This window comes from Neomonachus schauinslandi, chromosome 1 (assembly GCF_002201575.2).
Source record: "Neomonachus schauinslandi chromosome 1, ASM220157v2, whole genome shotgun sequence".
In the NCBI taxonomy this organism is placed as follows: Eukaryota; Metazoa; Chordata; class Mammalia; order Carnivora; family Phocidae; genus Neomonachus; species Neomonachus schauinslandi.
In genome coordinates, this window is record NC_058403.1 from 5,711,068 (window position 1) to 5,735,535 (window position 24,468).

Here is a 24,468-nt window from a genome sequence, read left to right on the forward strand (position 1 = left end):
GATTTACCTGTCACGATACCAGATTTGACCCCACTCAACATCTCTTTCCCATTAACTAGCTCAGTAACCATGACCATTAGTCCAGACTCACAAGGGAAGGATTCTGATTGGCTGAGTCCACCTCTTGGGTCAGGTGCCCACCATTGGCCCAAATCGCGATCACCAAGAGAAGCCAAGTCCCATGGAAATTCTGCATCGGGGTTGAGTCAGGAAAAAGATTGTTGCCACTGGACTCAATGATGGACTTTTTACCATGTGGGTCTGCCATCACTGTCTTTCATGTACTGGACATCCTACACTCAGCCAGACACTCAAGTACTTTATCTCAGTTTAAATTCCTAACATTTTCACATCCACCTAAGTACACTTGATCATCACCTCGATGGTAAGGAAAACTGCTGCTCCAGTAGGTAACTTCTCTGCAGTCACCTGGCCGACTCAAAGTCAAAGATCAATCCAGTTCCAAGTCTCAAGCATTGCGTCCTGCCTCCTGGCCTGCCCAAGTGTGGATGACAGAACCACGTGTCCCAGGCTGGGATGTGCTAATACTGGGCGCCTCTGCAAAGCTGAGCATCTCCTCTCCTGGGCCTTGCCTGGACGCTTGTCCACCAACCAACTCCAACAACCCACCTTATTTATCTAGTGACTCCCATCATCTTTCCAATCATTGCTGGGGTAGCAGTTTCTCAGGGAGACTTGAGTGATTCTCCAAGCCTGGATGAGCTGTCCCCAGCACAAATCTCTCCATTTTATCATGTTTATCTGGACCTCTTCCCCACCAGCCTGCCAGCACCTTGACAAGGCATGGCCACAGCATCGGTACATACACGTGGTAGGAGTTCAATAAACATGTGTGAAATGAAATTAAGTTAATGATGCTCCAGCTTGCTGACACTCTATGCATCCCTCCTCGGGCACACCCTGGGGAAGTTCCCTCCTCAGGGATGAACATTGCAGCCCACGGGAAGAGAAAGACCCTCCAAACCTGGAGCCATAAGCCCCTTCTCCTTCCTCTGGCTCCATGAGGCCAGAAACTCAACATACTTAATTCCCATGCAGAGGGGAGCACATTTGGATTCTTCTCCTTGCTGTTAGCTAGATTTTGACACTCTTATGAATCCACCTGGGAAGCAAAAAATTAAATTCATTCCCATGGCTCAAAGGAGGTCAGACATAACCTTGTCCTGTGATTGGGATGAGAGAGGTGTATTGGGGCTGTTGAGGGCCTCTCCAAACATGACAGCCCTGGTCCCCCTCTCCTCCTTCTGCATCAATGGGCCATTATTACTGAGGAGTGCTTCCCATCCCTTTGGAACATTGTGGGAGAACATTCCCTAGATTCTCCAGCTTTGCATGGAGAGTCCCCTCAAGGGGGAGCATTCTTCCTGTAAAACCAGATTTGCTTCCAGGTGAGTCAGAGTGGGAGGGGACCCACACCAGCCATCAGGGACAGACACACTCAGGAAGGGGGCCACTACCTTTATGTGACAATATTCAGAGAATGAAGGGACAATGAGGGCACCAGAAGGATGGGGCACAGAGGGAATTCATCTGAATTATGATCCCAACTTTCTTTACCTCCGTAAAGACTACGGAGCAGCCCATATAACTTCTGTGGCATTTGCCCTGCTGTCTCAGGAAGCGTTCTCTGGAGTGTCCCCTCGACCTGCTGTCCTGTTTGCAGTGAGTCCACAGCTGCCAGGAGCCCCAGAAAGCCCTGGTTGTTTGCTGGTACTGAAGCAGTCCTATTGAGTACTTCTCTAATTAGAAACCCATCAGAGGAATCCCAGAGCCCACCCCCTGTCTCTAAAAGCCCCAGAGAATTGTTCAGTAGGAGGGATCTCCCCACAAAACATACTAGACATATATTCAGATGGAGTTTTTGAAACAGTTAATCTTCCAACGGATGCATCTTTCTTGGTCCCGACCCTTGTGGCCACAAACGGGGCCCAGCCAGAGTTGCAGCATGGGCTCTACCCCAGCCGTCCCCTGGCCCCCTTCCACCACACTTTATACCTGCACTCCCAGGCACAAGTGTGAGCAGGTGCACACACACAGAGCCTGTCTTTCCTCTTTCCACCATTCTTCATGCTCCACCTCGATCCCTAGTTAAGGAGCTGGTAAAGGAAAGAAACTAGGTGACCCTGGGAGTTCTTGCAAACAATGAATCGTGGAACACTACATTAAAAACTAATTATGTACTGTATGGTGACTAACATAATGTAATAAAATAAAATAAAATAACACTGTGCTCTCACAGACCCCCTCAGGATGCTGAAGACAAGATGCAACTTCCCTATCAGCTTCTCGTGCCGCAAAGCTCAAACAACAGCAAGATTCAGTGGTTTGGGGCTCCTACCACCTGGGGCCACAAGGCAAGGACCCAACCCCCTGCCCTTTACCCTGTGAAACATCCTCTCCATATGATGGACGATCTCTCCTCCCAGCCTGTGGAGCCCCTTCAGGGTGTGTGAAACCATTTACCTGCAAGGATCTCAGGGGAGGATATTCTCTTGAAGGGAGAGAAGCCAGACAGCTTCTCCAAATTGCAGGTTGTGGTGAATGATCCTAGCAAGTAGCAAATCACAGTGTAAGGAGCTCAGGGAGGTTGGGGGGCGGGGGGACCAGAGAGCCACATTCCCTCTGGAGCCATGCAGGTGCAGAGAGAATGGACTCAGCAGTGGGGGCGTCCGCTTGGAGTTGTGAGATGCACCTGCTGAGCACATTTGCGTGACACATGCCAAACATCGATGCTCCGCCCTCCCCCTTCTTGTTCTCCTGGGTGAGTCATAATTCCCCTGGGAAATTGGCTCTTTGGCACCCCAGGATACAGGGCTCTACTCTCATCATAAGAGGAAAATGTATTGCCAGTTGGCAGTTGATACTCTTCAGATGAGACAGGCATGGCAAAGAGTAGATCTCTTGTTCCCAGCAGAAAGGCTTCTCACAGAAGCACCATGTTTCAGCTCTAACTCTTAAGGGAATGAGAAAACAGACACCTGCCCCACAGTCATCTATAGCAGTGGTCACTTCCCAGGTTAATCTAAAGGGAGAGACAAAGCAGACACTTGAATCACACATCGTAACTCCATTTTATTACAACATCAAGGAAAATAGTTAGTTGCAGGAGGAATGATACTAGAGATAAACAGAGATTAAGCCACTCACAGTTGCATTGTCTACACCTTCCTATGAGGGAATAAATATCACGGATCTCTGTACATGCATTGCAGGACAGGTGTGCATGTGTGTATCGTGTGCAGATGAATTCTCTCTAGGGTGTTGTTCTTTTAATTTCTTGACAGATGATGTTTGAATTCGGTGTCTTCTGGCAGACTAGGAAGGGGCTCTTCCACTAGGACTGGGACCCAGCCTTTTTCTTCTGGAATTTTCTGAACTGAGACTGAATGGCCACAGCTGCGCGTTCTGTCTCTGGCGCATCCATGTCAATGTCGAATTCTTCTTGAACTTTCTTCTGCCCATCTGTAACAGGAGAAAACACAAAGGTGAAGCCATCACTGAGCTGAGAGCAGGAAGGCAGACGCCACCAGTCACCATGTGGCGTGCACCCACCACCCCCAGCACAGGACCTGGTTTGCAGAGTAGAGCGTGTCCTGATCCCCATCAGAGCCCAGGATTGGCTATTCCCTGCCTGCCCCAACTCTACACTTGCAAGAGACTGTGAAACTCAAGAACACAGTCCCAACCCCTCAGATACTTTCTGTACGTGATTTTCTGTGTCTCATGGCCACGTATCACACGGTGTTAAAAATATTAGCTGTGTTTTGACTTTTTCCTGATAACTTCAAAGAGACGGAATTTAAATAGTGCTACAGATATTGACCCAGTGGGGGACTAATATTCACAAGAGCTCTGGGTCAAAGTCACTGAGTTTCTGTGTATGCTTCCATTGCCAATGAGATTGCTGATTGAATAAGGGCTTCTGTTTCTATCATTGTCACCAATGGATGATCCCATTTGACCTTCACAATTTGGTTGATCTTCCACAGGTTTTACATTCTGTTTCAATGAGGGAGACTTAGCAATATGCTTGCTAAACTGGAAGGATTTAACTGATTCACACTGTAACAATTATAGAAAATAAGATATAAGCCAAAGCAAAGTGAAAGCACATACTGATTGTCCCTTTTCACTGGGCACCAGCATCAATTTCTAGCCAAACATAAAAATGAATAAATAAATAAAATCCTCTAGTTATAAAAGGGAAGCATCGTTACAATTCCTTCAGTCTGGTGAAAGTTAATCATCACAATTGCCAAAGCATCTTTTTAAAGAACATACAGACCCTGGCTGCCTTTGGCTCAGGTCATGATCTCAGGGTCCTGGGATCCAGTCCTGGGTGGGGCTCCCTGCTCAGCAGCGAGTCTGCTTCTCCCTCTGCCTCTGCCCCTCCCCCTGCTTGTGCACACACACACACACTCTCTCTCTCTCTCCCTCAAATAAATAAATAAAATCTTAAAAAAAAATCATACAGGCCCGGAAACCCAATCCAGACTCAGGGCTTCTGGTAGCAAGACCGAGTCACATGCATCTGGGGCAGCACCAGACAGCCCTGCTTTTATAAAAGGCTCTAAGATGATTCCAAGATACAGCCAGAGTTGAGACTCAACTACTTTGTCTACAGATGAAGCACCCAATAAAGCCCTAGAGTCAGCTCAAGAAAGAGCTGGGGACAAGACCTACCCCCTTGCACTTGGGTCAAGACCTCACCGCCACCTGGACTTGTACCTGGAGCCCAGCAGTGTGCCGGGCACATGCAGCTCAGGATGGGAATGTCTGGGGCATTTGAGGCAGGGACAGAGCTCTACTCCTGACTTTGTCACCAGGCAGCCTGTGTCCATCATTCACTCACTCAGCAACTTTGGATAATAATGTTCAGGCAGCACCCCTCACAAAGAGGGTGGAGGACGTGGAATCGTTTCAAGCGAGGCAGGCTTGTTCTCTCCTGCCTGCTCTGTTCTTTCTCTCCTAGATAGAAGATAAATAGATGATGGTAGATAGATAGATAGATAGATAGATGGATAGATAGATAGATAGATAGATAGATAGATAGATAGATAGATGATAGATAGATAGATAGATAGATAGATAGATAGATGATAGATAGATAGATGATAGATAGATAGATGATGGAGAGATAGATGATAGATAGATAGATGATAGATGATAGATAGATAGATAATAGATAATAGATAATGGATGGATAGATAGATAGATGATGGATAGATAAATAGATAGATAGATGATGGATAGATAGATGGAAGATAGACAGATAGCAGATAGATGATGGATAGATAATAGATCGATGATAGATAGAAGATAGGTAGATAGAGATAGATGATAGATAAATAGATAGATGATAGATAATAGATAGGCAGATAGAGATGATAGATAGGTAGGTAGATAGAAGATAGACAATAGATAGATGATAGATAGATGATAGATAATAGGTAGATAAAAGATAGGCAGATAGAGATAGAAGATAGATGATAGATTGGCAGATAGATAGGCAGGTAGATATAGATAGATAGATGATAGATAGATACATAGATAGATACATAGATACATAGATACATAGATAGATACACAGATAGACACAGATAAATGATGATAAATACATAGATAAGGATATAAATCTTTATGAGTTGCACCTTATTTCAAGTGCATCTGGTTGTGTGACATTCCCTTTGCAGACCCTAAGCAGATCCTGTTAATTTTCCCAGAGACTAAGCTGGTCACCTAGATCCCTCCAATCACACCTACATCTGGGAGGAGAGGACAGGGGCTTTGCAAGCCTTGCCAGACTGATGCATCTGTGACCTAAATCAGTAGACCTGTTTTCCTCCATGCCAGACTGGTGCCGATGCCCATAAGAGCAGTGAATTTAGAATGCCCCAATGTCCAGGGAATATTTGGGGGGCCATCTTTTTCTAACCCATGAGAGCCCAGATGATACAGAGGACACGGTGGGTTTGCCTGGCACTGCATCAGTGCATTCACATTTTAACAGCATTGCCGGGAATCTATAAGGAATAGGGCCATTGGGCAGGGCGGGAGTTCCGTGAGGCTCAGACCAGTACCTTAAACATGTTTCTTTAGCATTATTGCATGACGGGACTGGGACGGCACAGTGTCTGGCAAGCCTGAACTGTGACCAGCTGCAGCTCCCGGGCTCCCAGCGATGGACCCTCCATACCAACCACATTGGCTTCAGCACTAGGACTTGTCATAAGATGGTTCAGAGCCCCAGATCCTCTTCCTCCCTGAGGAAACCCTTGCTGTCATTCAAGGGGACACAGAAAACCTCTGTTTTAGATTTAAAACATTGTGCAACCTGAAGGCTTTGAACAACCTGATTCATCTTTCTTCTTAATAATAATGAAGAAAACAGCAATATTATTTTTTGACAAATGATAAAAGAAGGTGTGGAAAATTATGTACATTTAAGAAACATATGAGATTGTGAGGATGGATCATAAAAATAAATTTCACAATCATCTCCGAAACTAATATCTTCAGCTGAAAGTGATTTATACTTTCCTCCCACGTTGGAAAAATATTACAATGTTTAAAAAGAAAGCACTAATAATTCAGGAATTGTTACCTTCTGTTTACTTGGCAGAGTTGGGCATTCCCTGGGGAAGGTCTGACACTGTGACTCCTTCCACCGAGATTCACAAAGCAGAGGAGGGGGCCCCAGAATGTGGTGGAGAAGGGGCAACTATTAGATTTGGTGGCACAGGGTTCACCGCCGATGACGCAAGGGTCCACAGATGACTTGGTGTGGTCCTGAGACCAGGAAAGCAGGGCTCGGAGCATCCCAGTCTCAGCAGGAGGAGGCTGGGAGGGCCCACGGCAGAGCCTCTGTGGCTCCAGCTGAGAGGCACCGTCCACAGATGGCTTAGTGAACAAGACACAAAACGTGGTCACATTGGAGGGACATTAGGAAGCATCATTTAATGGAGGGGGGGAGTGCCACAGGGAATGGTCAGGGCCTGGAGAGAGAGAAAGGCGTCCAGGGGTGGGCACCTTCAGATACACAGCTCCTGAGAAACCCCCACTGAGGGTGAGCTCTGGGTGGGCTGCTAAGCCCGTCTGCACCCAGAACAGTGCCTGCCTTTACCACCTGGCCAGTGAATAAAGGAAAGGCAGCCTCGCATCAAGTGGGCAGTGTCCTCCAGCCTTCTCTGGGGTAAGGCTGACTCCCCCCTAACCCTCCTGGTCCCAGTGAGGCACCTGGTAGAAGCAGGTAGAGTGATTTGCAGGGGGCAGTGTCCTACCGCTCTGTGACTCTCAGGAAGGTTCATAGCTTCTCTGGGTCTCAGTTTGCTCATCTTGAAAATGGAGAGGTAAAATCGTTTTTAAAAGTCAGTTCCATGTAGCCATCGGTGTTACGTGCAGATCAGGGCCATATTGTAAACTGAACCACTGGCCCAGTGGTATTGAGCAGGATGTGCCAGAGCCGCAAAGCAGGTGGCAGAGGGTGTGAGCAGTCACATGGCTCCCCAGCCGCCAGGCCCTGCACCTGCTCAGACTCTCGGATGTTTGGGGCCCACTGCGGAGGGGAAGGGAAGGAACGCTTTCCAGCAGGGCAGCCACACGGCCATCACATGCAATGAGGCAACGGCGCTGAGGGGTCAGGCCCTCCCCAGCTTCTTGGATGGCAGGTGGCGTTTGCTGGGCTTGTGACTTCACGTCCTTGTTCAGCAGCACAAGGCCCAGAGGCTACACAGAAAGACAGGTGCAGCCCACGACTCACAGGTCATGTGAATATCAACTCGGCAGTCCCCAGTCACCATCGCTGGAAGGCACTGAAGGGGCCTGAGCCCTCTTCGTGAGGGGCAGTGGATCTAAATGAGCAGAGGGAGTATGTGTGCTCTTGTCATCTCCAGACCACCCTGTGCGTTCCCAGATGCTTCTGCTCGCCGCTTCATAAAGATATGTGCAGGCTTACAGCTCGGTAGGGTGGGCTCTCTACCTGGCATTTGTATCCAGGATCCCAGTAGGCAAAAGGCATAGGGACCCTGTTCCTGGTGTTGGCTTTCCACCAGCCTGAGCGAGCAGTACTTCACCCGAGCACTTTGTAACCTGCCCATTTATTGCATGGTTGCTATATTTCATAGCTCTCTGCAGTACAGGAGTTTTATCATTTCTGTGCATCCCTCTGTGAAGACATTCTGAAGCTGACCGGGAGAATGGTCAAGACGTTATTCATACCAATTAGCTGGTTATAAAAAGCTAGTGATTGCCAACTCCCCTGGAGAATGGGAGGGAACCCGACTTCCTGACCACTTAGTTCTGGAGCTGTGAGGGGCACCCTCATAACTGCAATGTCCTGTAAGCCCAGGTAGGCGGGAAGCCCCCATGAGCTCCTCGGATTTCACCCAGCTCTAGCAGGCCTGGTCTCAAAGGTACGGGGCAGTCTGAGTCATTACTATCCACTGCATTATCTACCTGCCCTTCCATTTGCCTCCCCTCCAATCTGTGTTTCCACCTGTCTTCTCTCCCCACTTCTCTCGCAGAACCAGCTGCACAACAGTCCCAAGCAACGAGACTTTTCTCCCTGGGAAGAAACTTCATCAGACAACCGAGACTCAACACAGAGCCCAGCCACTGGCCAGCACCATGAGCGCTGATGCTCCCCCAGGCTCGGGAGTCTCATGATTCAGTGCTGCCCTGACCTGCTCCCCAGGAAGGAACCCAGTGCTATTCTGTAGATATTTCTTATGCCATTTTCCTGAAATACTGCCTTTTCCTTGCAAAAACTGAGAGGGGAAGTGGCTCTGCTGTTTTGGATTTTATGATGCCATAAGAGAGCTGTTCAGGTAGCCATTCTTGAAGATGTCATTGTCATAAGAGTGACTCTTCACTGAGCAGAAATAGGTCCTCCCTCACAGAGTTAAGTGGATTTTCTTTTACAGATCATTTGATGGCAAATGTAAAATAGAGAATCATAAATTGAAAAGGAAGGAGCTACTACCAGTTCAAGACAATCCCAGGTGAATACTGCAAGTCTTTGATACTGCCATGAAAATCTCTCATAGGGGAAAATGGTTTGACATGCTAAAATATTGTTTGTGGGCATCTATTCTGATCAACACAGGGCCAGTGCTAGAATAATGGTCATCAAATCAGGGCTACAGCCCATCAACAGGTTCTTACTGGGCACCTGTGTCCATCTGCAGAGCTGCCATTACAAAGTACCCCGGACCAGACAGCTTGGATGACAGACATTTGTTCTCTCTCAGTTCTGGAAGCTGCAAGTCCAAGACCACATGTGAGCAGGTTCGGTTTTTCCTGAGACCTCTCTCCCTGGCTTGCCGACAGCCACCTCCCTACTGTGTCCTCACATGGTCTGGTGTCTCTTCCCCTTCTTATAAAGACACCAGTCAGAAACCATAAAAACCTCTATTTAACTTAATCACCTCATTAAAGTCCTTATCTCCAAATATAGCCTCATTCTTAAGGGACTGGGAATCAGGGCTTCGCATATGAATTTGGGGTGACACAATTCAACCTATAATAACACCTCACCTAACTTTGGGCTCTATAGGTTTCAAAGTAGCTTTGTATTCTTCCCCTTGTCTGCCTCCTGAGCATTCTCAGAGCTGCAGGAAATGCCCACTGTCCCCATTTCACAAAGGCACAGAGACCATAATATGCCTCACCCAAGATCACCTGAGTGAGAGCTGGCCAAGGGCTGATTTGGAAACCCAGTCTTGCTCCAAATCTTGATTTTAATCAGCAGGGTTGCCTTACTTTCAGATCCTTAGAGGCCAAGATGACAGCTTTTCGTATGGACCAGTTGATGTTGCTTAGAGGGAAAGCAAATCTTAAATGGTCTAAGTTAAACACATGATACAGTCAACCAGTTTGCAAAATCTGCTCATTTACTAGGCAGTCCAGGAGAATTCACACCAAATTCCATCATTCAGCAAATGGTTGAGAATGCCTAGTATGGGTCCATCACTGTTCTAGGGGCTGAGAGAGAGCAAAGAACAAGCCCAAAGCCCCGCTCTGTCGGGAGGAATCAGAAAATAAAAAAGTAAATGCACAAATAAGTAATGGAATTTCATAAATTCCAAAAATAATGTGTGTGTGTGTGCGTGTGTGTGCATGTTATGAGGTCAGGTAAGGGCTCTGGGAAGGAGACAGCTCAGGGGAGGAGGCTTGTCCCCAAAGCAAGGCTAAGACCCATCCGCCCAGGAGCGAGGGGCAGCAGGGGCCCTCCACTGCCGAGAAACAACACGTTTTGAAAAATTATTCTCCATCCATGCATCCACAACCTGAGTAGCAGACTTCAAATAATTAGCATAAATTCTTTAGAAATTAACAGACATGCAGTCATCCAGAGCATAACAGAGCTATTCCTGGATCCTGTGACAGCCCAAGATCTGATAAAAAGTTTGAAACTCAGCATCATTCAAAAATACATCATATTAACCCGCATGCTTGATCTAAGGAACTCTTAAATATATTTGTTTCTGAGTTTGTGATGATGCAGAGCCATTGCAGTAAGTCATGAACACAGGGGCTTGCACACGCACACACACACGCACACACGCACACAGTCATTTACATACTTATAACTCTCCATATCTTAAGAGTTATTTTATAGAAACAAATTACCTCCCAAGTCCTAATCCTGTAGATCAGAAATTTGTGCATAAGCAGTAAATTGGGATATAATTGTCCTGAGTAGGAGTTCGCCTTGATTAGGAGGCACAGCACAGAGCCTACTATAAAAGGACCTAAATTTTAGCTCACCATGAAGAATAACAGTCATTTAACTTAAGTATGCCTTGCAAATGGGGTATTATGCTACTAAGGTTCTTAGAATGCCCTACCTTCTTTCAGAGTATAATTCTAACTTGGAAAGAATTCACATCTGTCCATTGTGTTGCCCTTGATATACTTAAGCTAATTGATACAGGGCAACGTGGGCTCCTGGGGCCTCTTCGCTGTCTCTCCTCCTTCTCCCGCACCTGGGCCCCCTATTGGTAAAGGACAGCCAGTGTGGCTTCCTGCATAAGGACCCAAACCCAGGCTCTGGAGGCAGGGAAAGCAAAGAGACCAGCAAGAAAAGCAAGCAAAGATTGGAATTTTTATCCCTTAAGCCTCAAATTGAATCAAAATATACCCAGAGAACAAGGCACCTAGTGTTAGGGAAGAGGTCACGTCCTCCCCCGCAAAAAAATAATGAAGATAAATTTGGATACCAAGTTCCAAAAAATGCTGGCATCAAGCATCCACCTTATGAAAGACCAATAAAAAAACAATAACTGCACCTTCTTTATAAAGCTGGGGAAAAACCCAGTCGGTCACGAGTTAGAACATTTCCCCGCAGTTGGGCAGGTGCGTGGAATTCCTGCAAGCCGGCACCACCCAAGCTCTGAGCTCCAAGCAGTTTCTCGTTCCTGCCCACTGGCTCGGGATTTATTGAATGGGGGCTGCTGGTGCGGAGAATTGCAATTTTCCAGATCTTGGCTAAGCAGCAGAGATTAATGAGCAAGGTCAGGAATTAGCGGCAGCAGGCGTGGGGGCTGTCTGCATCTACTGTGTTCTCACACCAGATAAACACACATTTCCCGCTTCTAACTTTCCACACACCAAGTTAGCACCTTTTTGATTCTTACAGCTTTTTCCAAGAGAGAGAAATTCTCTGTTGTCCTAAAAGAGAGTCATTCTGAAATCCACAGTCTCCATTGTTCAAAACGCGCTATTGTTAATGCAAAGCCTAATTTGGTCGGCTGAAAGCCTCGACTTACTTGCAGCTCCTAAGTCCTCGGCTTCCATTATGCCACTGTTCTGGCCCCTACCTACGTGCCCCTTGCTTATGTAGAAAGACTACCGGGCTGGGCCATTTAGGTAATCAAATGGGTGCACATAGGTGCTGCTGAGATCAAATTTTCCCCAAAATTCATTAAGCCCAGAAGGAGAACAAACAAGAAGATAGAAATATCATTGAAGTAACTATTTTTTCTATTGGAAAGGCAAAATGGTTCCTAGTTGTATTGGTCTGCGATGGCTGTGTAACAAAGTACCACCAGTAAGGCTCTTAAATCACAGAAATGTATTTGCTCACAGTCTGGAGGCTAGAAGTCGGAGATCAAGGGGAAGGCAGACTTCATTCCTCTGAGGCCCCTCTCCTCGGAGGGTAGACACTGTCTTCTCCCTGTGTCCTCCCACGGTCGTCCATCTGTGCGCATCTGGGTTCTGATCTCTTATTATAAGAACACCAGTTGTCTTGGATTAGGACCCATGTTAAAGACCTCATTTGACCTTAATCACTTCTTTAAAGACCGTGTCTCCCCATACAGTCCCATTCTGAAGTACTAGGGGTTGGGGCGTATGAATGTTGGGAGGGGCAGACACAATTCAGCCCATAGCACTAGCCAAAATGCCTACATTTTCTAGAAAAAATAAACAAAGACAGGCAGATGAGCTAAAAGAAAAAGCTTCACTAGGGAAGGCTCAAATTCAAGTTCCAACTGATTGAGGGTGGTCAGATTTGCCTTACTGGGGTTCAAATGCTCCCCTGTGTTTGAAATGGAGATGATCATGAATTGAGACTCATTTGCCTCTGAAGATGTTTAGAGGGACAAGGAGAGACTGTGCACCAGCCTGCTTTGTCATGCATAAAGAGCAATTACAAATGCACTGCTACCCAAGACGGTGGCCTGCTGACTGGCTCACCCAATACCCTCTCCTTCCACCAGCTCGCTCCACCACACAAGCTGACCTGCTGGAGGAAATCCATTCCCAGATGTCCCAGAAGGAGGATTCTGCCACCCAGGCTTAGGGCCAGCCAGGCAGGTGCAATGTGGTGGTATCTGAGAAGGCAGAAGTGAGCACTGGGGGTGGCCAGCAAACACAGAAAGACCCCACCTCTGGCAAGCACAGAGCAGAAGCATTGGATTTCTGTGAGGCAGCCGCAGGGACATTGGCTGGTCCGTGCCTGGTGCCACGAACCAAGCAGCAGCAGCAGCAGGGATTCTGCTGGAACAACCTGCGTGTGGTTGGGTGTTTCTGGATGCAGTGTTCCTGGTGGTGCACTGTCCAGGCTTCGGTCTCTGCCTCTCAGAAATTCTGTAAGGTGCTGATACCCTGTAATAACCCTCTTCTACTGAATCTAGCAAGAGTGGATTCTGTTGTCTGTGACACCATCTGCCACAGGCATGCCTAGTTTATATGGGGGCAGGGGAAGGACAGGGGTGTTACGTAAAGAAAGGGGGTCATCCCCCATGTGTTTAGGGATCAGAGAGCAGGCTTTCATTTTATTTGCATAGAAAATTCTTTAGTACTTACTGGAGAATAGCTTGAATCAAAGTAGATAAAGGAGAACCCTTTCAGAGGTAAGGATAACATACCAAATGTTTCTTTCCCTCTTCTAAGCACATGCAAAGAATGAAAATTCCTTCCCAGGAATCAGCAGCTAACTTCCCTAACAACACACCCCTCAGAAAAGCCACAGTTTGATATGAGGAATTCTTAATCTCAGGAAACAAACTGAGGGTTGCTGGAGTGGGGGGTAGGGTGGGAGGGATGGGGTGGCTGGGTGATAGACACTGGGGAGGGTATGTGCTATGGTGAGCACTGTGAATTGTGCAAGACTGTTGAATCACAGATCTGTACCTCTGAAACAAATAATGCAATATATGTTAAGAAAAAAAAAAAGAAGATAGTAGGAGGGGAAGAATGAAGGGGGGGAAATCGGAGGCGGAGACGAACCATGAGAGACGATGGACTCTGAAAAACAAACTGAGGGTTCTAGAGGGGAGGGGGTAGGGGGATGGGTTAGCCTGGAGATGGGTATTAAAGAGGGCACATTCTGCATGGAGCACTGGGTGTTATGCACAAACAATGAATCATGGAACACTACATCAAAAACTAATGATGTAATGTATGGTGATTAACATAACAATTAAAAAAAGTCAAAAAAGAAAAGCCACAGTTTGCCTTCCTTCACAGGCTGACAAAGAAAAATGACTTCAGGCTGATTGGGAGGACAGACAACAAAGAAGTCCTCCATCACCTTAGACCAGCCCTCCACGCAAGACAGCCAGATACATAAGTGCTCGAGAAACTCCATGAGCAGAAATGGATTGTGGCCGAATCTGCTCCTTGCATCCATTTATCCACCTTTCCTTAGCTATAAACCCAGAACTAGGTTTTCAGCCTCCTTGCTATTGTGTGTGGCCACACACCTAGGTTCTGGCCAGTATGGTGTGGGTGGGAAATAAGAAATCTCCTTAAAAGAAAGCTGACACTGTCCTTTTTTCTTATTCCTACCTGCTTTCTGCTGACCAGAATGCAGATGCAATGGCTAGTGCTCAAGCAGCCATTTTGGGCCATAAATTAAGAGTCTTATGCTATGGATGACAAAAAAGAATACAGATGCTTGACGTTCCTTATAACTATCCTAACTGCCCCTCAACTACCTACCTTTTCTATGAGAAAGAAATAACTTTGTTGTTTAAGCTGTTGTTATTTTAGGATTTCAGCTTCTTGTGATAAACCTTATCTACTTACACACACATTATAATAAGCATATAAGTCATTTGAATTCATTTCAGGCTAATAACATAAATTCAAATATATTATCACTGTACATTGTATGGTTATTTTTTCCTCCCTTTTAACTATATATTTTTTTCTTCTGCTATGTATATTTGTCCAATTTCTGATATGGCTGGCCATTTCTTTATAGCACTTAGTACTTCTAAAACCTCGGGGGTTTTTTTGCAGAAATATTTCCCGTATATTCAGTAACCTTTGCCAAGCATTACTCTCGGGCTTTCCTACTGTGGCTTCTGCCTCCATAGCCTTCCCCTTCTGGCTTTTGAAAGTATGTAGCTTGAAATGCTTGAAAATACAGGAAAGGAATGCAAGTTTTCCTTAATCAGGGTGTAGCATCCTCCCTTCATTCTGCTCCGGGACCATTTTTTTTCTTCTTTCAGAGCTTTGGAATATTAGCTGTTTCCCCTTTCTCTTATATTACCTGGTTTTACTGTTTCAGAAGGGTGAAATCTTCTCAGACTCATTTGTCCCTAGCTGCTAAACTTCAAAGTTTCAAAGGATTAAACTCTGAGTATTTCAGCACCATGGAAAATTTTATAAAGTTCTCCAGTTTTAAAATGAAAGAAAATGCAGTCATAATGACAGGCCATCTTCAAGAAGCCTCCGAGGAACACTAGCTCAGCTCATCAATATAGAAACTGGAGGGTCTTCGCTTCCCTCGCCCATCATTCCAGAGAAGTTGCCTTTAGAGGGAAAGGAGGAGCTAAGGCAATTGGACTGTTTTCCAGACTCAGTGAGGAAGGAAGAGAAAGGCTCATAAGTCTACAGACGAGAGGAGCCCCGGGCTGTGGTGAAGCAGCAGCGTGGATAGAAAAAGCATTACACATGCACCAGAAAGGGACCAACGCTGGGTTCACACGTTGGACTGCGGACCTCTTCTTTCCTCTCTCTGGACCCCCACAGCAGCTGAGCAGAGAGGCTGCGCTATCTCACCGGACACATTCCCACCCCAGCTCTCAGCCCTGCGTCTCTAATCCTGGAAGACAGGTGTTTTCCTGTGCGGATTTTCAGGAATTACAAGCTTCCTTAGATGCACAGGACTATTGTGCAGATGCGTCCATTGTGTATACGGAATTTGACTTTGGGGGCAACGCTCTGGGTGACACCTGGAAAGGGGGCCTGTGAAGCGAAGCCAGAGGCAGGTGCATGCCAAGTCCAGGGGCAGTAGGGCTGATGAACACTGCTACTGCTTAAAATCTCAAACTTGAGGCTGCCACCAACCTTGATTCCCCATCCGGTCACACGTCAGATGCTTCCATTCACTCTCCGCACCTCTCATTCACAGCAAGAAAGAGAGAAGCAGAGGTAGGCAAGACTGCTCACGTCCCCAAATTCCTGTATTTTAAATACCCTTCAAATGTCCCAAACATGACCACGAATTCCATGTCAGAATATCCTAAGGACAGGGATGGCTTTGCACAGAGGTGTGAGCCTCTGTTGTAAATGTGTGAACAAAGATGTGCATTGGGTTCCAGGAACTGTCAGTTGTGGGTTTAAATTCCACGCAGCCTGGTGTCCTGACCACACCAGCCACTGCTTCCACGTTCCTTTGCCTATGCTTGATGTATCACTTCTATGCGCTTTCTTAAAAAGACACTATCTTAAGAGCTCATGGCCAAGTACTTGCTGCTTTGTTGGAAAGAGCTTGTTAGAGGGGCATCATTTTAAGCTTTGGATTTGTTATTCTACTTACCAGAAAGATGGGTTCACATATTTGGGGGGTTGTTTTGTTTTGTTTTGTTTTTAAAGATTTGATTTATTTATTTGACAGAGAGAGAGAGAGAGAGACAGCCAGAGAGGGAACACAAGCAGGGGGAGTGGGAGAGGGAGAAGCAGGCTTCCTGGCTGAGCAGGGAGCCCGATGCGGGGCTCGATTCCAGGACCCTGGGATCATGACCTGAGCCGAAGGCAGATGCCCAACAACTGAGCCACCCAGGCGCCCCGGGTTCACATATTTGTAAAAAAGAGAATAAAATCAAATGCCCAGGACAGAATGAGGTTATGTGGTTTCTAGACTCGGCAGGTGAACCATATCTGGTACCCAGACCCAGAAGGATTAGCCAACAGTAGAGTAGGGGTTTTAGTTTAAAGCATTATTTAATAATAATAATAATAATCTCAAGAAGAAATAGAGTAAGAAGTGCTTTCCCAGGTAATGGTGAAGTTCTGAGTCTCCGGACATCTCTCCTACTGGTTTAGGTGGGCCAGCGCCTGGGAAAAATTCAGATGTGAACCGTGCTTGGTCTGACGAGCCATCACCACTGTTTAAGCAAGGATTTTTTTTTTTAAGATTTTATTTATTTATTTGAGAGAGAGAGAATGAGAGAGAGCACATGAGAGGGGGGAGGGTCAGAGGGAGAAGCAGACTCCCCGCCAAGCAGGGAGCCCGATGCGGGACTCGATCCCGGGACTCCAGGATCATGACCTGAGCCGAAGGCAGTCGCTTAACCAACTGAGCCACCCAGGCGCCCTAAGCAAGGATTTTATGTAGTGCTGTGATAGGGGAGCCATCAAACCCCCCACACACACACACACAGAAGTCCTTACAAACCAAAAATAAAACCGAGTATTTTTATTGCAAGAATTCCAAAAACGGAGAAATTTCCAGTGTCAGGCAACATGATCCAAACTTATTCAGTTTCTAAATAGCTTTTTTTTTTTCCAAAAAAAATCCTTTTTCAAAGGGCCAGCATTGAATTAGCATCCCTTGAAGCATTCTGATGATCAACAGAGGTAATAAAAGCATTTCCGTCTGGATCAAAAATGTAAGCAGTGATAAAATATCCATTTTGGGTTGCAGTAGCTCAAGGGAACATTAATAGAGGCTGATATCAAGAAACTGATATGGAAAACCAATTTAGGTAGGACGTTCGGGGAAAATGTCTAACATTGGTCTGTTAGAGAATGGAAGTGCTCCCCGGAGCTAAGGCATCCGACGTTTCACTAAAGCCATTTTAAGCTGAACTGAGGAAATACACACCAGGGATATATTTTGCCAGCTGTGGATGGCTAGGGTGACCTAAAAGTCTACTTCCATCCCAGATATCGTAATTGGCAAGATGTTACGGTTTTGTTCAACTTGGAGATGTGTGAACAGAATAAGACTGCTCATTTTATCTGCAGGTAGCTCACCGTGTCTTTTAAGACACGATTCTAACCTTCCGCCAACTAATCTGGCTCATTTCCAAATGATAGTTCAAATCCTCCACTCATTGCCATAATTTAGAGTGCCGATGGGCTGGGTTTATAGAAAATGCAGAGCGAGACATTTTTCAACAAGTGGCTGTAACTCAATATTCCATTGCCAGGATCTAGAGGGGCACTTGTCCGCAGCCCCACGCACGATTCCAGTAGCGCATGGCACCGGGGGCATTGCCCAAACCCACAAGAGAAATGGTTACAAAGTTTCAAAAGAAAATTGGAATACTTTCTGGCTGCAAAATTGCAGGAACAATTTAATTTCAGGGATAGCAGGAGGGCTGACAGCAGCCTCTTTATGTGCGCAGGTGTGCACATTTCAGTGGTAGGAGGCCGCCCACTTCTTTTGTGTTCCTGTGATGAGTGGACCACTGTTGTCTACACCTGTCCACACCAGGAGGCCAGCCACTGGTCAGGCAGCCTTATGCATACCCGAAAGCACACCAAGGAAAGTCCAAGGAAATAAGCCGTCTGTCCATGTTCTGCAGGCAGCAATGTGGAAATGCAGTCCATCCAAACAAAAGAACAAATTTTCCCATTTTGTTGAAATAGTTATATTTGTTATCACAGCCACTGACAATCCTATTCAGATTCTGCCCATTGTACTTTCTTTCCCCTCCACTGCCTCCACTGAGAAATAGCATTGTATTTCTTCTTCGGACTCACAGGCAATATTCCCTCAATGTGTGCAGAACATAAAATCCAAAGAAGTCAAACATCCTCTGGTGTCCCAGAAAGGGATAGCCACAGGATCCTAAAATGTCAAAATTCGGCAAGAGCCCAAACACAACATTGTCCCACAGTGAGGAATGGGGCCCAAAAGACGTGCAATTATTCACCACAAGTGAACCACCAGCCAATGGCCAAGCCACAAATGGCAGGGACAAGAAACAGAATCTCCTCTTCGCCCACACCTTGGTAAGCAAACGGAGACGCAGACGTGGTTTTCTTGCCAAACCATACAGCCAGCCGCGGAGGTCTGGTACCGCAGGAGGTCTTGGTACTGCAATCAGGGCAACAGCCGGAAAGCAAAGATAAACCTAAAAGCAACTGGCTAAAATGTCTAAATACCGCACACGTGGGTGGCAGCATGGCGTCAGCTAATTCATGGATGAACCAGCAAAAAGTCGATGATAAACATTTCTCTATTTTCCTCTGAAACTCCTATGAAATAATTATTGAGTGCCACTACCTGGGAGGAACATTTAGAAAACTTTTTGTAGCCAGAAAATGCATTATAATCTACAACACGCATTTTCGGGGGCTGTTTCTGATGACCTGGCCCATTTGCAAAGCACACTATAAAAACACTTGCTTTATGGACTGGTGGGAAATTGAATCTTGGTGAGTGCACATCAATTCAAACTGCCAAAGGGTTTATGTTTGCACTGAAACTCTGAAACTCTAAAATCTAAGAAAGGTCAGAGGCAAAAAGACGCATAGTCTCCATTGTGATTAGCACAATGAGTGATTCTGTGCTGTGGGTAATAAGTTCTACTGTGCTCAAAGGTCGATCCTGTTGCACTCAGGTCTGCGAGCTAATTATGATAGGAAGAGTCTAACGTGGAAATTACGTGGCTCACATTCGCACCTAGCCAGGAAAGCTGCTCTCTGACATCCAAGGACAGTTTGCTTTCTAAATGAATGCTGGAGCACAGTTCAATTTTTCAATTATCTTCAGGGTCTGGGATGGTGGAATGGTAGAAAAAGAAGAAGGCATTTTAGAAATATTGAAGAGGCCCCTTGCCAAGCACAAAAATGGCAGCAAGCTTCCATTTCACATAATCGTAAATTACTGGAAGGAGTATTCTCATAAATGTGAAGGAGGCTTTGTCTCTGTCTTCCCATTTCCTACTCCCACCCCCACCCCACCCCACCCCCATCTGGGTCTATGGAATCAATACATCTTTTAGCTGATCATTGGTCTACTCAATTCCAGATCCCAACAGGAAAACGGAAAGTGGCTCCTGGCACAGGAGTTCTCTGGCAAGAACTCCGAGGAATCCCAGATTAGGAGCATCCTCTAGTCAGTTAGTTTTCGGGGGGAGGGAGGTAACTTTCAAGGGAAATATAAACTTTTTTTAAATGTCTCATTAAATTAAATCTAGTGATATGTAAATAATTAGCCTTCTCCATCACAACAAGCAACAATTTTTGTTAAAAATAATAATAATATATACACCTTCAAATTAATATTGGAAAAAACAAAGTTTATAAATAATTACATTTCAAATCCAGTGATTCCATAATATTGGTTATCCTTCTTTCCTCTTGAACTTTCAAAGTATGGTTTCTATTAAAGGGGCTCAAGTCCTCCTTTCTGCGGGAAATTCTCTTCCCCGACATGCCCAAAAGAACAATTCCCCTGGCTATGTGGTGAAGGAGAGGGAGGGAGATTTGGGTTCTGGTTTGCACTTGATTAAAAGAAAGAGATGGTTGTTTCTCGTATTTCTGAAACAGCTGATCTTGCAGTCACAAGTCTGAAGTTTAATTCAAGGTTCTGAAACTAAGGACTTCAACCTACAACCTGATCCCTCTCCAGGACAGTGAAGGTGAATTTCAGCATCTCCTGTCTGAATCGCTGCCCGGGGAGAGCCCAGTGCTGCGTGCCTCCCAGCTAGACACCTAAGCCCCAGGCTGGCAGTTGCTATTCCAGCCCTCCTGGGCAGCACTGGGGTCATTGGCAGCCCCCCTTCTCCCCACTCTTCCTGTGGCTCAGGGCAGCTGGGTAGAGTCAACCACAGGTGCAATGGACCCCCGGGAGGCAGCTTTTCTGGAAGCCTTCAGTTTGTGGCTTCCAGACCCAGATCACTGGAGGGTGCCTGACCACGCCCCAGCCCTGTCTGGACTCTGGTAGCCCCAAATCCCAGGAGGCTGAAACTGCAGGCCCTCCCTCCTGCCCTGATAAACCCGACTTCGGGAGGGGGTGACGGTACGTGCTCTGCACACACACACACACACACACACACTTCCCGGTTGGCCTGGGCTTCCATGTGGGTTTTCCTTTAGACCAGGGTGAGAGGTGCACAGCTTTGCACACGTGTGTGCACACGCACACATTCCTGGCTGCGTTCCTATTAAGTACCCCTCCCCAGTCTTCGGCCACCTCCCTTTGCTCTTGAATGACACCGGAGAGGGCCTGGGGTCTTAAATTGACCACCTGGAAAACACACTAACCTTCATGGACAGCCTAACTGCTCTTTCAAAAATAGAGCTGACAGGTTTCCTCCCTTTAAAAACATTAAGCCAACCAATGACACTACATAGTTAAAAGGATAATATTAATAAATGGCATTTCTTTCTTTCTTTCTTTCTTTCTTTCTTTCTTCCTTTCTTTTTTTTCTTTCTTCCTTTCTTTGTTTCTTTTTTGTGCTTTTTCTGAAACCAATCTAGAATTTGTATACAAAAATCCTACCCGTTTTTTCTGTGTAGAGATGCCATCACTTAGAGTATAATAAGCTACATTTTTTAATTAGGGAAGACTGAGAGGGGTAGCTGATGACCCAAGTTTCAGTGAGGAAAGTGCATGGGCAAGGCACAATGCAGTTTTTCAACCTTTGCTCCTTGGATTTGCTCTCTGCTTCTCCTACCCATCGTTCTGTGGCTTTGGTTGGGTTCCTCCAATGGATGGTACTACAGGCAAACAGAAGACAGAAAGAGAGAGATCTGGGTATTGATTCCCTTGCCTCTTTCTCTGCTAGGGTTGCAGATAAAATACAGGCTGCCCATAAATTCAAACTTCAGAAAAACAACGAAAAAATGTTTAGCATAAATATGTCCCAAATATGGCATGGGACATACTTATACTTTAATAAAATATATATTTTTTGGCTTATCTGACACTGAAATTTAACTGAGATCCATACTTTTATTTTCTAAGTCTGGCAACCCTACAAGTTTGCACAGTGGCTGCAGCTCAGTTATGTCCATCAACAGAAGAACACTGCCCCCGTCAGGCTGCGTCTCCCGACACCATCCTCTTTGGATTCTGGCGCCTCCCATCAGGCTCTGCCATTGCTAGTCTGAGGAGCTATGCTATTCCATGTGGGTTTCCCTAAACCCTACCCACATCTCTGCAAACAGTCCCTTTGTAGTTAACTCTCCTCTAGTTACTCAGGGGTGGGGTGCGCCCTCCATCCCCTCCCAGGACCATGGCCCGTCTATTCGTCACTAAGGACTTCCAGCCCCACTGTCCCAGGGCTGCTCTTTTAAAATACTCCATTACTCGTTCTGATAATGACGTCTAGCACAGAGTAGGTGCTGAGCAAATACTCTTTGAATGAATGTGCAAAAAAAGGCTAGAGTTGATACAGTTTTGCAACATCCCTGTTCTGGTTTTTAAGAACCTAAAGGTCGGCTTCCCGAAGAGATTACATTCCTACCAACAAGAACGAAAAACAGTCCAGGATGGACTTGAAGGAAGGGTGGAAGGAGGGGAGACCCAAACTACAGGCTAGTAAAGAGGACAGGTGTAGGTATGTAACAGTTAACTACTGTCCCAAAATCTAACAGCATAAACACAGGAAGTGGTTATTCTGCCCACCGGTTCTGGAGGTGGATGGGCTCAGCCGGGCACTTTTGCACGGAGCTTTCCGTGTGTTGCAGCGAGAGGGTCCTGGGGCTGGAGTCACCTGGGGGAACTTCACTGCTCGTCTGGCTCTGGGGCTGGGAGAGACGGCACCGTCACTGGCTGGTCGGGCATCTCAACAAGCCACTGCTCCACACGGCTAACCCGGGCTTACTCAAGACGTGATGGGTTCAGGGTATCGGGCTTCTCACGTGGCCACAGGCTTCTCCCACAGCAAGCGTTCCCAGAGACAAAACGTTTGAAGCTGCCGGTTTCTTAAGGTCTGGGCCCAGAAACCCCGTGCACCCTCTCTTCTGTGTGCGGCTGGTCTGAGAAGTCACACCTGCCCTGATGTAAGAGAAGGAGACTTAGAACTCCCTCTCCATGGGCCAAAGACTTTGGGGCCATCTGTAGTTCTCTACAAAGTAGGATGAAAAACCAGAAATCATACACAATTACAATGGGCATACAAAGGGATCCAGGATTCGCCAAGTCCATTACAAAGTAAGGCAAGTATAAAGAGTGGGGAAGTTTTGTGCTCCTTATTTGGAAAATTACTTACATTCAAATTAATTGTTCACACCCTAAAAAGTTTCCAATTATCTATGTGCTGTGCTTAAACCAGGGCAGCAGATTAAAGTGTCAGAAAGAAAATGTGTTATAAAATGAATGGTACATACTGAACAGTTTTAAAGAAAAAAGATTGTATCTGGTGCCCTTAGAGGCTGGCTTCATAGCCAGACAACGTGTGTAGGACCCCACACTCAGCACGGCGAGTTACGTTTCACTTTAATCATTTTTTAACAAGGGGGTCATGTTTTCATTTTCCCCTAGACCCTGATATTGGTGGCCCTGTCCTTCACAAAAAGTGAAAAAGGCAAGGAGGTGTCAATCAGAGAACCACCGGGAATGAGTTTGCTAGGTCTTGTCTTCCAGAGAGCATGGCTGGTGAACAGCATTTGCTCTCACGACTCCTCCCAAAAAGCAAGGATACAGCCACCTGCCCTCTGCCTTAGTGACTCGGCCAGTCTGCTACACCCATTATCACATTTTGAAGTAACTCTTTAAAGGAGCATTCAGAGGCAAATCTGTTCTCAGCTTGCTTAAGTTAATGAAAAGCAGTCACTTCCTGAAAACAAGGAGAAGCCCGCTAAGGAGAGAATAAAAATCGTACATGGAACAAAATAGTGCTGTTTCTTGATTGAATGGTCCAAATTAAGCCAAATCGTCACAATAAATTAGTATTGATCAGAAACTCCCACTTGTTACTGATGAAGAATGCTGGAAAAAACCAGTCAGTAGTGTTGAGTGGAATTTACATAAGCTCACAACACGCCCCAGGGCCTTTCTCCAAAGCTATGTTCTAGAATCAGTGGCAAAGAGCTTTCTTGGAAGATGCAGGGCGACTTCTGTCCTCGGGTCTGCAGCAAGATCTGTGGTGGCTGGAAGGATGCCCAGGGAGACAGGTTACAAGGACCTCAAGGCTTCCTCTTCCTGCGACTGGGAGGGCCAGTCCAGCCTGAGAGGGGGTTCAGTTTCTGAAGACAGTTCAGCCCACTATCTACCAAGAACACCCTTTCTCAAGAAGGAACATTAGCATTCCCACATGCCTCTGTAATCACAGACGAACTCACTAATATGAAACCTACAAATTTAAACCATCTTATTGGAGAGCCCAGGCTGAGATTCAAGTCGGTTCTCTCTTCTGAAAAGCTGCTTGCTGTGCAAATGAATTCTATAAGTAAAATTGTGAGTGTTTCACATGCTTAAAAGAGCAAAATGTTTTCAAGCACTTGAGAAATATTATTTCCATACGAATAATTGATAAGCAGAATATGAGATGTTCCTGTGTCCCGATTAAGGCAGGATTCCAAAGAAAAGAAGGATCACCATTTTCCTGGTCCGAGCTGCTTCTTGGGCTTAAAACGATCTTAAAAGGCCATTCTTTCAACCCAATTTATACCTTCAGGTTTCCGCTAAGGCATATGGGCCTTCTCCATATGATATGAAACAGAATTCTATCTTCAGCTGGTCTAAAGTTATCCAATGTTCAGTTTCACAAAGAAGGAAGGAAGGGGTGGAGGGAGGGAGAGAGGAAGAAG

At 46.1% G+C, this 24,468-nt stretch overlaps 1 protein-coding gene across 1 annotated transcript in view; it reads right to left on the bottom strand.

Moving 5' to 3' along the window:
• Nucleotides 1-3,169: 3,169 nt before the first annotated feature.
• Nucleotides 3,170-24,468, bottom strand: part of PCP4 (Purkinje cell protein 4) — a 53,058-nt gene continuing 31,759 nt past the window's right edge. Inside the window, exon 3 of the mRNA XM_021679173.2 lies at nt 3,170-3,483. Coding sequence (XP_021534848.1) covers nt 3,356-3,483 — 128 coding nt within the window. The 3' untranslated portion in view covers nt 3,170-3,355. The remainder of the gene's footprint in view (nt 3,484-24,468) is intronic.